We start from the raw sequence: 13,658 nt of genomic DNA, 5'->3' as shown, positions 1-13,658 counted from the left end.
TCATTTAAGTCCTATCAGTAGATAAAGATATTCTGGTTAAACAACATATGAAACAGTATACTGTGTTGTGTCTTTATTAAACACAATATTCAGTCTTTATTGGCAGAGGTATGTGAAGCATGAATAAGTTAAATTACATGTTCTAATCATGCTTCCTCACAACTGATAGTTTTATACTGTATTGCGTGAATTGTTTGGTTCAAGTCATGCCATATTTGGGGTGGGTTAAAATCAAGTAATACCATAACCATTCAAAAATTGGTATTTCTTTTTCTGGTTTCAGCTATCTATTGTAAATTTAGGAATTTTGTGCTACATGACCCATGTTCATTTTAATATTCATTGTCCAGACAGATATTCTAAAATTCAGTACAAATTCCTAATATGTTCCAGAATCTATTGTGAATATAGCACAGTATATTGTTTTGTGTGTTATTTGTGTAACCAAAATATTTTTGATAACAGAGATAAAAGAAGGGAGAAATGAAATTTATGAATTTTCAGTGATGAGAAAATCTGAAACGCAAGCAAAAGCTGTACAGATGAGAATTACTAAAACTATATACTAATGTGTTAAAAAAAGAATTCAATTTCCATTTGGGACATTGTTGCGTCCCATTAGTGGCTATACAATAAATTTGCAAGTTTTAACAAAAAAAGGGTGAGATAAATAATAAAAACTTTCAAGAAGACATTTTTATAGGAAGTTTGAAATTATTAAATCTGATTTCTGAAAAGTTGATTGTTAGGCTGATGCATTTGGATGGAACATAGTGTGTGTAAATGTTGCAATATGAAAAAATAATTTGGACTCAAAACAGTTAGATTAGCAAGCTGAAAGTCAGACTTCTGGGACTGATTTGCAGCTACTGTTATTTTGAGCTCCTAGGGAAAAGATGAAATGTAAGTGCTACCAGTAATTGTAATAAATATGATGTACAGTGTATACCACTGCAGAATAACCTTGAATAATAAGCCTTTCCAGCCTTAGAATCTACTATCCGTTGTTTTATTTTCTGTCTTTAATAAAACCATATTCTCAAATGTTTACAGATCTGAATGAAACTGATTTTTAAATCACTTGCCTTCTCTAATTATTACATTCCACTTATTTATTTCTATAGAATACACTCAAGACATTTATTTTTTTCCTAATTTGTGATAAGTGTGTAAAATCTAGTTTTGCCCCCTTGTTCTGTATTGCGCAGCAGGGGGTCAATTATATTAGTAGCATTGAATAGATTCACATAGCAAAAATACAATGGGCTGGTTTATGATTTAATATATTGCCTTAATCCAGGCATTTAGATTCATTTAGAAAAACTAATTCAATAAGTCATGGATAGCATGTATAAATATAGTAATATTTTATTGCGGATTTTATGTCAATTGAGTATAATTGCTTATAGCAAGCAAGATTAGTTACATTCTGTAGTAAAGAATTACAGAATTCTTGGAAGGAGTACTATATCTCACAAACTGTAGAATAAATGTGAAAATTAGGGGATATTAATTTCTTACGTTAAAATACTATTAACAAAGTCTCGACCACTGATTTACTAATATTTAAAGTAATCATAAAGGCCTTCTCTCTTCCAGAACCCAATTTCTAATACTGCCCTATTGTGTTTATCGGGAGTTAGATTTACAGTTTTTACTTGCATGGCCTTGTATTGAAGAAACAAAAAAAATGACAAGGGTATCCAGTCTTCCATTGTACCGCTCTTCATATGATAAGCAAAATAGACGAACATCCAGTTTAAATTCCATTACACTCCCTAAGTGATCTAGTCTTCTAAGTGTCCTCATTGATTTTGCAATTGAAGGCTATTGTGTATGTGTACAATCAATTTGACATTCCAAAGAGTCTCCTTTGATATGTATAATGACCAGCATATTCATATTTGGCACTTTTGAGACCGCTCATTTCATTATTTACCTGTTATTTTTAAACTGCCCTTCCAAGGTAATTCATAATGCATTAAAGCACAAAGCACCTCCATATAGGTGCTGTAATTACGTAAATGACTACAATTGTGAAGTACCAGATCCATCTAGTGTTCCAAGTCATATTAGCCTCTCATACAAGCACATGCAGATGTTCTGATCCAGTGTGGGAAACTATTTTGGCCAACAGGTAAAACTGCGGTTTCAAACACAGAATTGATTACCCCTCCCTTACCCATTGGAGGGTGCAGAAAAGTCTAAGAGCCACACCTTTATTACATTCTCTAGCACAGCAGTCACCAACTGATGGTCCGTGGTCCCGCAAAAAAGTTATTTGCATTTTTTATATGGCACTAAATTGAGTCCTCAAACTACGCCCCCTGGACCGGATACATGCAATGAACGCTTGTGTTGCTGCAGAGAGTCTCCCACTTCGGGGTCTTTTTGTGTGGGTCAGAGGGAGCAGAAATTCCGACTTGGGGGTCTGCTTCAGCCTCCTGGTGAGGGGCTTTAGGTGAAGGCTGGTTCCAGTGGGACTGCATCATGGCCTGGAACTGGTTGACCATCTCAGCCCGCTGAGCCTCCACCGGTACCTGGCCTTGCATTCCCACAGGTCTTCCTTCTGCTCATAGTCCTCAGTGAGATGCTTCCGCTGAGCCTCCATCTCAGTCAGATCCAATTTGAAACATTGGCTCCATCCAATTTGAATGGAGCCAGCGGTTTTGCCAACTCTTTCTCATGGTGGCTGTTTAGCTCTAACAACTGCTTTCTGTCGGGGCCCTAAGGAGTCTGGGTGATAGGGGAGGATGGAGGGAAGGAGCGAGTAGAGGCCGGCGAGGCGCCGCTCGATGTGAGCGACATCAATTTGGCCACACCCACCCAGTCACATGACCACCTAGCCACGCCCACCCAACCGGACATTAGGCAGATCATATTAGTGGTCCGCGGGATTTAAAATTATAAATTTAGTGGTCCTTGAGGTCCGAAAGGTTGGGGACCCCTGCTCTAGCAAACCCCCAGGTGGAGAGAAGCAGAATGGCTTAAGTTGCAGCACCCAAAAAACTTTTGGTAAAAAATAACACCGAACTAATAAAAGTGAGCTGCACAAAACAGAAAATTAGAACATGCAATAAAGTGCAAAGCATTATTCTTTTGGAATAAATCATTCGAAAGCTGGTTTACACCCAGTTGGGCTATACATATTTGCTGACAGGAATGTCGTAGTCTAGAGATCTCATTGCCTCCTATTACATAATGATGCAAGTTCCAACTTTGGCATAAAACAAAGACACTTAAGTCTCCACTTAACTGATTCCGTATCTAATAGGATAATTGTCCATCATTCTCAATCATCCAGGTCATGGTTGTCCATAGGTGCTTTTTTTTTTTCTTTTTCAAAAGGCAACTGGATGTTCTCATTTTCTTTTTTTTGCTAAGGAGTAGGCTGACTGCAAGGAATATAAATCTTTCCATTCCCCACCCATTAGTTTGAAAGCACGTAAAAAATGCAAGTAGAAAAATAGGGAACACCTTTGGTGGGAAGGTAACAGCATTCTGTACACCTTCACCATTGAGTCATGCCGGCCACATGACCACGGAGACATCTTCGGACAGCGCTGACTCTTCGGCTTTGAAACAGAGATGAGCACCGCCCCCTAGAGTCGGGAAGGACTAGCACAGATGTGTCAAGGGAACCTTTATTCTAAGAAGTTTCTTGGTTGAAAAGGGAAACATTTTCAAAGTAAAACAAGTAAACAAAACAGCCCAATTGCCTTTTGGTGGGGCGGGAGAAGCACCGTTGGGATAGTTGGGATGACTTGGTGGTCCTTCCTTCTTACCTTCCACCAAAAGTAGTTCTGAGGCCCCTCCGGCCTGCCTTGAATTTCTAAAACCAAGTAGGAACCAAAACACCCAAGATTGCTAGTCGCCATCCAAAAAAAACCCGCCTGGCACCCAACCTCAGCAACTACACCCCAAGCCAACATTTGGAGGCGAGGGCAGGAAAAGCAGGACACTCCAAGCAAGCGGCTGCAAAAACCCAACCCAGAAGGCGGCGATGCCAAACAAGAGGCCTGGGGGGGGGGGGTCTCCCAGGAGTAAGGGGGTGGGGGTCTCCAAGGGGCGGCTGACACTCCGTACCCGAAAGAGGCCGCCGCCTCTCCACCGCCTAACCTCTCCGGATGCGTCTTGGCGCACCAGCCAAACAGGGCGCCCTTCTCCCTTGAAAACAACCCAGAGGAGGGCGGCGTTGGGGCGGGAAGGAAGCGCCCGGCAGGCATCCTCTTGCCCGGCCCGGCCCCTTTCCGCGGAAGGCCGGCCCGAACGGCGCAGGGGAGGCGATTATCCCCGCCCCGGGCCGCCTCTCTCCGCCTCGGCTCAGTTCCGCCTGCCCGGCTATGGCTGCCTAGCGCGTCGGCTGCTCGGCGCTGGGACATGGGCCAGGCCCGGCTGGGAAGAAGGAGGAGGAGGTGGCGACGACGGCTGCGAAGCGGTGAGCGGCGAGGGTCGGCCATCGGCGGCTTCGGGGCTCAGCGCAGGGCCCGGCTTGGGGGGCGGGCGCCGAAGGGTCTCCGGGGCCGGAGTGGCGGCTGAGGCCGAAAGGAGCGGCGGCGGATCTGTCCTCCTTCTCCTCCGCCCCCACGGGTGACCTTGATGAGTCATGGGTGGCGCATTCACACGTTACGGAACTAGGAGTTTTGGGGAGTGTGGGGGGAGTCACCCTCCGGCCTTGACAACCCTAAGTTTGAAGCTCCCGCCGGGCAGTTATCCCCCCCCCCCCGGTCTGTAGTGGAAGGAGGGTCTCTGCCGCTTTACGCGTGTATAGACTAGCCAGGGGCTGGGTTCACACGATGGGTTGGACCCGGGGGAAGATCGAAGGGCTGTGCGCGCAGGGAGACTCGTCTCGTCTCGTCATCCTTTTTCAGGACTTTTGGGGGTGGTGTGTGAATGCCGTCCACGTGGCTAGATCGCCCTGGGTCGAGTTGGATCGTAGTTTGCGCAGAACCCACTGAACCCAAAAGTGGCTGGTTTTATTTTTGTTTAGCTTTGAACAACAACAACAACAACCGAAGCTACTCTGTAAACAATGAGCAATTTGTCCAAGAATTGTCCCAAAGTCTGGCTGTTAAAACATTAATATTTATGCTTTATTTATTAATGCATGATGGTACATTTATATTTATTAATCTTTGATGGCCATGGTGGGTGGGGGAGACTTGTGGCTCTGCCACTTCATCGTGGCTTGTAGGTGGCTGAGCCTGCTTGGAAATTATAGTTTAGCAACCTCTGGCTGGGCTTGCAGGTCATGTGCAACATATCTGTATACTGACTGAGAGGCAGGGGCAATTATGACTTCCCGTGGTGTGTATTTGTTGTGCACATTCTTCCTTTGTGACTTCCTTTGTGCAGGGGAATGGTGGAGTCTTGTGGAAGTGGCTGGGAGAAAAGCAGAAAAGATGCTTGCTCACGCATTTAAATTATGCACTTCTTAACAGTTTCGTGAGGCTGTTTTGTAAGCAAGTTGTGCCTGAATTTTAGATGTGTGTAACCAGACACCAGTCTCTTGGGACTCTCTCCTTTCTATACAAATAGGAATATGTGAGGTTGCGTTTTTATTTCAGAGAAGATCCGTAGTGGGCAAAGTTATGGTGAAATCCTGAATTAAAATAATCAGGGGAAACGCTGTGTCAGTTAACTGAATACACTCATTTTCTGGGTTCTCACTGGACGCTAAGTCATATTCTAACCCACTAGGCTGAGGTTGTATAGGCTACAGGGTCGGCAACCTTAAACACTCAAAAAGCCACAAAGCTCCTAACCGGAAGCCCCCCGTTCAATTCTGGAGCCAACTGGAAGTCCAATTTCCCCACCATAGAGCCTTCTCCTAGCATGGCATCCTTTTTCCTCTACATGTCCTAAGCGGAACATGTAACCAATTACCACTAACCAATTGTGGAGCCGACCGGTGACAGGGAGCCACAGCAGAGGGATGAAAGAGCCACATGCGGCTCCAGAGCCACGGGTTGCCAACCCCTGGTATAAGCAAAGGCGATGGTGAGTTCTAGTCCCACTTTCGACATGAAAGCCTAAAAGTCTTTCAAAGCTATGAAAGACTTAGGGCCAAGTCACTCTCTCCCAGCCCAACCCACCTCATAGGGTTGTTGTTATGGAGGAAATAGAGAGGGGGAGGAATAGGTACTTATTTATAAGAAATAATAAAGGTGGGATATAATAAACAATTATACACACATAGTTGCATTCCCTTTAGGTTGACTAGTTTAAGCATTTGCGAATGCAGTCAACCTGTATTCATTACAATGGGTAGACATCTATAACAGATAAATGCAAGCGATAAGCTGGTATTTCCCAATTTATCCCTTTTTTTGGCAATGCTTTGGAGCAAATGTAGTTTTGGAGTACCTAAGGGTAAAGCCTAAAACATATGTGCTAGTCGTTCCCGACTCTAGGGGGCGGTGCTCATCTCCGTTTCAAAGCCAAAGAGCCAGCGCTGTCCGAAGTCGTCTTCATGGTCATGTGGCTGGCAGGACTCAACGCTGAAGACGCACGGAACTCTGTTACCTTCCCACCAAAGTTGGTCCCTATTTTTCTACTTGCATTTTTACATGGTTTCGAACTGGTAGGTTGGCAGAAGCTGGGACAAGTAACGGGAGCTCACTCTGTTACGTAGCACTAGGGATTCGAACCGCCGAACTGCGAACCTTTCTGATCAACAAGCTCAGCATCTTAGCCACTGAGCCACCACATCCCTTCTTAAGGTACCTGGAAGGGGCCAAATAGGACAGGCTGTGGAAAATAGCAATGATGTTACACTCCTGCTTAGTATTTTAAGCCCCATTTCTCTACCTATACAGGTAGTTGTCAACTTGCAATGACAGTTGGCGCCAGAATTTCTGTTGCTAATAAGCAAGGCAGTCCCTAACCTGATTTTCCTCCCCATAGTTTTTAAGTGAAGCCAGTGGTTATCTGGCCTCAGGTAGCTGCAGCTATTGTAAATACATGCTGGTTGCCAAATTTTGTGATGTGACCACGGGAATGCTGTGATGGCCATAAGTGGAAGGACTAGTCGGAAGACATTTTTTTTCCATTATCGTCATAACTGCGAACAGTCACTAAAGTAATGGTTGCAAGTCAAGATTTAGTGGCACTCCTTCCCAATATAGCATAGTCAATGACAAGGTATTTTGACAATCACATGTAATTAATTGTCTGCTAAATGAAAAATCTATCACTTGTGAAGGTCTATAAAGTAGAGAGGCCATAGAAATGAATATGTGTGTTTAAAATAGGTGAAGAGTTTTGGGGCAGTTTCAGGCCAATGTTTTATGATTATATGCAGTACATATATTTTAGACTCTTTGCATTACAGAGATTTTAAAAGCTATTAACAAATACAGTAAATAAGCTTTACATTAAAGTAGCTACCTGTATATCTAAGGTGAAGAAGTCAATACTATATTATGCCAACAGCCATCACAAAATCTTTATTGATTTGGGATGCAGCTATATTTTTGTCTTTTTTTTAAAAAAAAATGTTGTATCCAGAGTACATTTGATTTATCCTGAATAGTGTGTGAAAAAGTCCCATTTAAAAAACAAACAAACAAACCATTTTTACCCCCCATGATAACAATGGTTTATTCATAAGACTCTTTGAGAAAAATATCCTTTTGGAAAGAAAAATAAGATTATTCTAACCCAGAAGCTGTGACTGCTGTTTTAATGCATTGGGAGAAAAGCTTCTATAAACTGAAATTAGTCTGGGCAAGCAATATATAATAAGTTATTTCTTTTCTTTGAAATTATCAGCTGTCTGTTCAGGGTTTTTTTTTTCCATAACTTTTATCTCGAGTAACCACTTAAGGTTATTTGCACCTCTGAAGTCTGTAACAAGAATGTTTGTGCAGGCGTAAGTGCTAGGAAAAAAAATAAGTAACAGGAGCAAAGGGAGAAACAGAAAGGAAATATTAACTATTCCTCTGCTGATTAAAAGTATCAATGTACTGTACAGATATTCCTCAGCTTAGGACACAATTGAGGCCAAAATGTACGTTGTTCAGTGAAAAATTGGTTAAGCAAGTTTTGCCCCGTTTTACGACTAACCAACTGCAGCAATTCACTTAACAACAGTGGCAAGAAAGGCCGTGAAATGGGGGCGAAACTCACTCAACAAATATTTCACTTAGCAACAGAAATTTTGGGCTCAGTTCTCGTAGTACGTTCAAGATTACCTGTAGTTAACACAGAACGACAGCTTTCGATCTTAATGCTCACCTGATGCATAGAGTACTGCAGTAATGTTAGTAAAAAGATAAAAATAAGCGTTACGTAACACGGTAAACCTTGAAGATACATTTAGCAAAGGCTTAAGGTTTCTAGGATACAAAGTCCTTCCATTCGTAATCCATGTTATGAGCTGGAAAACTCCAAAGAAATGTCTTGTCTCTCAACAACTGAAACAAGCAATGTGAGTTTCTGCGTCTGTGTGCAGAGGATATAATACGTCTCAGAGAGTTGTAGAAAAAAAATCACGGATTGGAAATAGAGCCTTTTCAACCTAAAATGCTCATTATTGTAACCTATAGATTATGCGGTGGCTCAGTGGCTAAGACGCTGAGCTCGTCAATCAGAAAGGTCGGGAGTTTGGGGGTTCGAATCCCTAGCGCTGCGTAACGGAGTGAGCTCCCGTGACTTGTCCCAGCTTCTGCCAACCTAGCAGTTCGAAAGCACATAAAAATGCAAGTAGAAAAAATAGGAACCCCCTTTGGTGGGAAGGTAACAGCATTACGTGCGCCTTTGGCTTTGAGTCATGCCAGCCACATGACCACGGAGACGTCTTCAGAGAGCGCTGGCTCTTCGGCTTTGAAACGGAGATGAGCACCGCCCCCTGGAGTTGGGAACGACTAGCACATATGTCTGAGGGGAGCCTTTACGTTTATAGATTATGCGTACCTACCAACTCAACTAAACAACCTTATAAGATGCTTCCCGTAGTGTACTTTTATAATGATGCAAGGATATTCTCTCAGCTCTTTATTCGAACAAAAACATGGTAGTTGAAAACAGCATGTGTGGATCTGAATGTAATTTGCATTTTCTTTGCCTTATTTTGCTCTGTTTATAACTTTCGGGCTTCTTACTCTTCTGTATTTTATATTTTGTGTTTTAATATAATCTAATGCAGGGGTGTGAAACTCAAGACCCAGGAACCAGACCTGGTCCACGGGGTGTTTAGATCTGGCCCGTGGGACCGTCCTGGAAACAGCGAAGGACTGGCCTGTGGTGCCTCTGCCAGAGGGCTGAAAGAGCCCGTCCTAGCTGAAAAAGGAGCCCATTTTCACTGGCAGAGCACTCGGGCCACAGGTGCCTCCGATATGAGTGACGTCAAGCTGGCCACGCCCACCCTGGGCCCCCGAGGTCAAACACAACCCTGATGTGGCCCTCAAAGAAATTGAGTTTGACACCCCTTGCCTAATGTGTGACTGACTAATCAATAAGGTATTGCTATCCGTATACCTGATCAGAGGTTGTGGCAGGTGTGAAATGCTACCAGTTCGGACCGGTTCGCCCAAACCTCGAGTAAAAAATGCGACCGGTTCCCCTGAACTGGAAATTTTAAACAATGCTACCGGTTTGCCTGAAGCTGTAGTTCCAACTATCAGCTGTGCAACAACTATCAGCTGTGCAACAATCAGCTGTGCCGCACGATTTATATTCGCTAGAAAGCAGGAAGGCAGACTTCAGAGCATTTCACCCCTGGCTTGGGGCTTTGTGAGTAAGATTTATTTGGAATCTTTTCTGTTTCAGAAAACAGCGACTGAACTTAAAGCGTCCTTTTAAGGAGACCCTGTAGTGCATTACCATGCCTATCTTGGCTTCTGCTCCTAAAGAACTCTATCTCTGCACTTCGTTGAAAGACCTGAATAAAAAGACGGAAGTAAAACCGGAGAAGACGAGCACGAAGAAGTACGGATGTTTATACCCAACTAGTATATTTATTTTCCCAATGTTCGCTTGATGGTAGGGATTGAGGGGACTGTGTACTTCTTCGTGGATCATTTAAATCATCCTCGCTGTTTAGAAGGCTTTTGTCACTGAAATTGTGCACTCCACAAGTTTTATTTATTTATTTTCATTTATAAAATTTATGCGGCTTGTTCTCAATGACTCTGGGAGACTTATTAAACAAAACAAAACAAAAAATACCAGCAACTCTCAGTGTTTTCTGGATCGTAATAGACTTTTCTATATACTGTAAATCGGGGGTGGGCTTCAAAAATTTTAGCAAGGTTGACTGGTTGCTGGATGGGTGTAGCGATGGTGGGCGTGGCCTTACTCGGCCTCCTGCACCATGGCAGGGGGGCTTTTTTGCCCTCCCCTCACTCCAGAGGTTTTCCTCGAGCCTCCGAGAGGGCGAAAATAACCTCCCCAGGCTCTGGAGGCCAGAAAGGGGCCCATTTCCGACCTTCCCAAACTTCCGGTAGACCCATTTTTCGCCCTCCCGGAGCCTCTGTGCGCGCTCTGCACTTACCTGCATCAAAATCGGGCCCCGTGTGGGGTGGGGTGGGCCAGCCAGGAATGGGATTGGGGGTTCCCCAAACTGCACAGAATCTTAGCTAGAGGTTTTCCTGAACCCCCAGCAGTGAACCCCTGCAAATCAATTTCTGGGTCTTTTTATAGCGTTGCTGAGAACTGTTAGACTATCTTAAGATAGGCATCCCTTCCCGTATGAAATCAAGATTCCTTCCCTGATTGACGCTGATTCATTGTCTAAAAGCTCCTTCAATTCTTCCTTGCAAGGAAGAACTGAATCCGGCACATGCTGTGTCACTTCTAATATAATTATTTTACTCTTTAATTCCTATGCGGTATTCCTTAGGAAAAAGCCCAACGTTTTACCAGGGAGCAAATGCGATGGAATTCACCAAGACTTAGACTTGCAGTGGATTGTGTTATAAATGATTAATGGCCTGTATTTAAAGTATCAGCATAGAGCCTGGCGGTTTTGGCAGCCGCGAGAGAAGAGAATTGAACAAAAGTAGATCAGAATAGCCAAATGGGTGGGTTTTATTACATGATCATTTTTAATCTTGTTCGGCCTTGGAAACAGTTTTCTTACTTGTTTCTGTAGGCAAGGGTTTGTTCTGACCTAAGCAAAAATCACAATCTTAGTCCCCAAAAACCCTCTTTTATTTATACGGGTGTGAATTGTCATTCACAGCCCGCAAGGCTTCGCAAACAGTCGGTGAAGATTCCGACAGATGTCTGCTCGAGTTGCCACAGTCTTTCAGGGGAATGTTGATAAGCACCCACCTTATTTCCCTTGAAATGCTGCCAGAGGCCTAATTGCCAAATTAATTTTGCCAGGCCAAACTTAGCACAGAGTCAAACAGAGCTTCTCAAAGCTTGAACCGACCAGAGGAACTAATTTCTTCCAGCAAAAGTTCACATCCCGTTCGCTCCTCTTTTATGTCTTACGGGAAGGACCAGTCGTTTCCAAGCCTTACTCCCGAGTCGATTCCTGTTTTCTTAATTGCTCTTGCCTTCTGGCAACTCTACGCATACGCACCCTGGGAACAGGCTCCCACTGTTCTTCTGCCTCGCTGATGTCAGACTCTGGAGGCAGCAAATAACTACCAGATGGCCCCAGCCCCCTCTCTGCCTCCCAACGCAGAGCCCTCATCCAAGCCTTCCCCAGACTCCAGGACTGGCCCATGTTCCTCCCCAACCTCCTCACTGTTGGACTGTGTTGCCAGCTCCACAGGCCGCCGGTGGACCACAACAGGGTTATTGTTGTTATTCTTTTACAGTGTATATTTGCAGAAGGTAATGCTAGCTTTTGTGATTTCCATTCTTTGCTTCAATTTCAAGTTATGTCCAGAGTGCCGTTAAGATCTTCAAGGCAGCGGAAGAAAGCCGGTTGGACAGAGATGAAGAGAAGGCCTATGTACTTTACATGAAATATGCAACTGTGTATAATCTTATTAAAAAGAGGCCTGACTTCAGACAGCAGCAAGTATGTATTCAGTTACAAATGCCGTTATACATTTTGAGAGATCTTCAAGTATTGTGTCAAAGTTTTAAAAGAACCAGGATATCAAAACACATGATATATCATTGCTTAAAAAGTCTTTGTAAATGTGCATCCACAGATACATAAGTATCGATACAGATATAGATCTATAGAGAGCGAGTCAATCTATATATTTTGGTCCCATTTGTTCATAATTGTAGTGTTTGTCTTGCTCCATAAAACACTTTTATTTTGGAGCTCTTCATAGGTTAAGGTTAGAATGCAAGAATTCCCACAAGCGCCTTGATTTCATAGAAACATAGAAAACGGGTGGCAGAAAAAGACTCCGTGGTCCAGCAAATCTCCCCGTTTATTTGTTTACTTTTGCTTTCTTTTTTAAGTCATTTATTCATATCATTCTGTTATTTTTATTTTTGTTGGATGATAGAAATATGTTTAACTCAAGCATGTTTCAACTTGGTTATTGATATATTTCAAATATATACATATATATATAATCCCTAGTGCTACATTACAGAGTGAGTTCCCATTGCTTATCCCAGCTTCTGCCAACCTAGCAGTTCGAAAGCACTTAAAAAATGCAAGTAGAAAAATAGGGACCACCTTTGGTGGGAAGGCAACAATTTTCCATGCTCCTTTGGTGTTTAGCCATGCCAGCAACATGACCACGGAGACGTCTTCGGACAGTGCTGGCTCTTCGGCTTTGAAACGGAGATGAGCACCGCCGCCTAGAGTCGGGAACGACTAGCACATATGTGCGAGGGGAACCTTTACTTTTACGTACACACACACGCACAGAAACGTACGTTAAAAGAGCAAAACCCTGGTTATTTGCAATGCAAGGGAGAGGACACACCTGATTGTATTGATAGTTTTGGTCACAGCAGGACCCCCTGTATATATTGGACTTAGGAGCCAGAGACCAAGTAGTGATTGATGCCTCTTCTAATTTCAGGACTACTTTCATTCACTCCTTGGACTGACCAATATCAAAAAGGCTATTGAAGAAGCCGAACAACTTTCAGAGAGTCTTAAGCTCAGGTAGGCCTTTAAAAGCATTAAGGGTTAATTAGTGTATTCTACAAGTTTAGTTTGTGTATTTATCTGTTAGTCACTGGGGGGGTATTTTTCCTACAGCGTTATGTTTCCATTTGTCAAGAAATTGGAGACTCTTCAGAACATTAGGGCCATGCCTGTGGGAGTGTCAGCTCTGTGTCACACACAGGAAGGCAGAGAGTGCCGAATGAGACCTCTGACTGTATAGAACAAAAGGTTTTAAATTCATGTGCCAGATTGCAAAGGAGTTTAGCAACCTTTTTGTGTTCCTCTAAAAATTGCTCTCTTTCGGGGGGGGATCTTGGTGTTCTTTGAGACCGATAGTTTTATGGTAGCCTAGGTGCTCTCTGAGCTTGGTTGTTTACAATACAATACAATAGCAGAGTTGGAAGGGACCTTGGAGGTCTTCTAGTCCAACCCCCTGCCTAGGCAGGAAACCCTATATCGTTTCAGACAAATGGCTATCCAACATCTTCTTAAAGACTTCCAGTGTTGGGGCATTCACAACTTCTGAAGGCAAGTTGTTTCCTTGCAGACATTTCATTACCCAACTAGGTAATATTATCAGTGGTAGAAAGGAGTGTGGTTTGAGATGTATGTATGT

The 13,658-nt window shown here is 43.3% G+C and overlaps 1 protein-coding gene across 3 annotated transcripts in view; it reads left to right on the top strand.

Annotated features, from left to right (window-relative positions):
• The window catches only part of USP8 (ubiquitin specific peptidase 8), a 37,397-nt gene that overhangs the window by 2,826 nt on the left and 20,913 nt on the right, over window positions 1-13,658 (top strand). For 2 of the 3 annotated variants that reach the window (XM_032233667.1, XM_032233669.1), the window contains 3 exons: window positions 9,772-9,930; window positions 11,836-11,980; window positions 12,954-13,039. In XM_032233667.1, the coding sequence (XP_032089558.1) occupies window positions 9,827-9,930; window positions 11,836-11,980; window positions 12,954-13,039 (335 nt within the window). In that variant the 5' untranslated portion in view covers window positions 9,772-9,826. Of the gene's footprint in view, window positions 1-4,262; window positions 4,439-9,771; window positions 9,931-11,835; window positions 11,981-12,953; window positions 13,040-13,658 lie in introns of those variants that run through there. The other variant, XM_032233668.1, reaches the window with a different exon arrangement.

Source organism: Thamnophis elegans, chromosome 16 (genome assembly GCF_009769535.1).
Source record: "Thamnophis elegans isolate rThaEle1 chromosome 16, rThaEle1.pri, whole genome shotgun sequence".
Taxonomy (NCBI): domain Eukaryota; kingdom Metazoa; phylum Chordata; class Lepidosauria; order Squamata; family Colubridae; genus Thamnophis; species Thamnophis elegans.
Note: the sequence above shows the minus strand (reverse complement) of the source record. Positions and strands in the feature narration are given on the sequence as shown.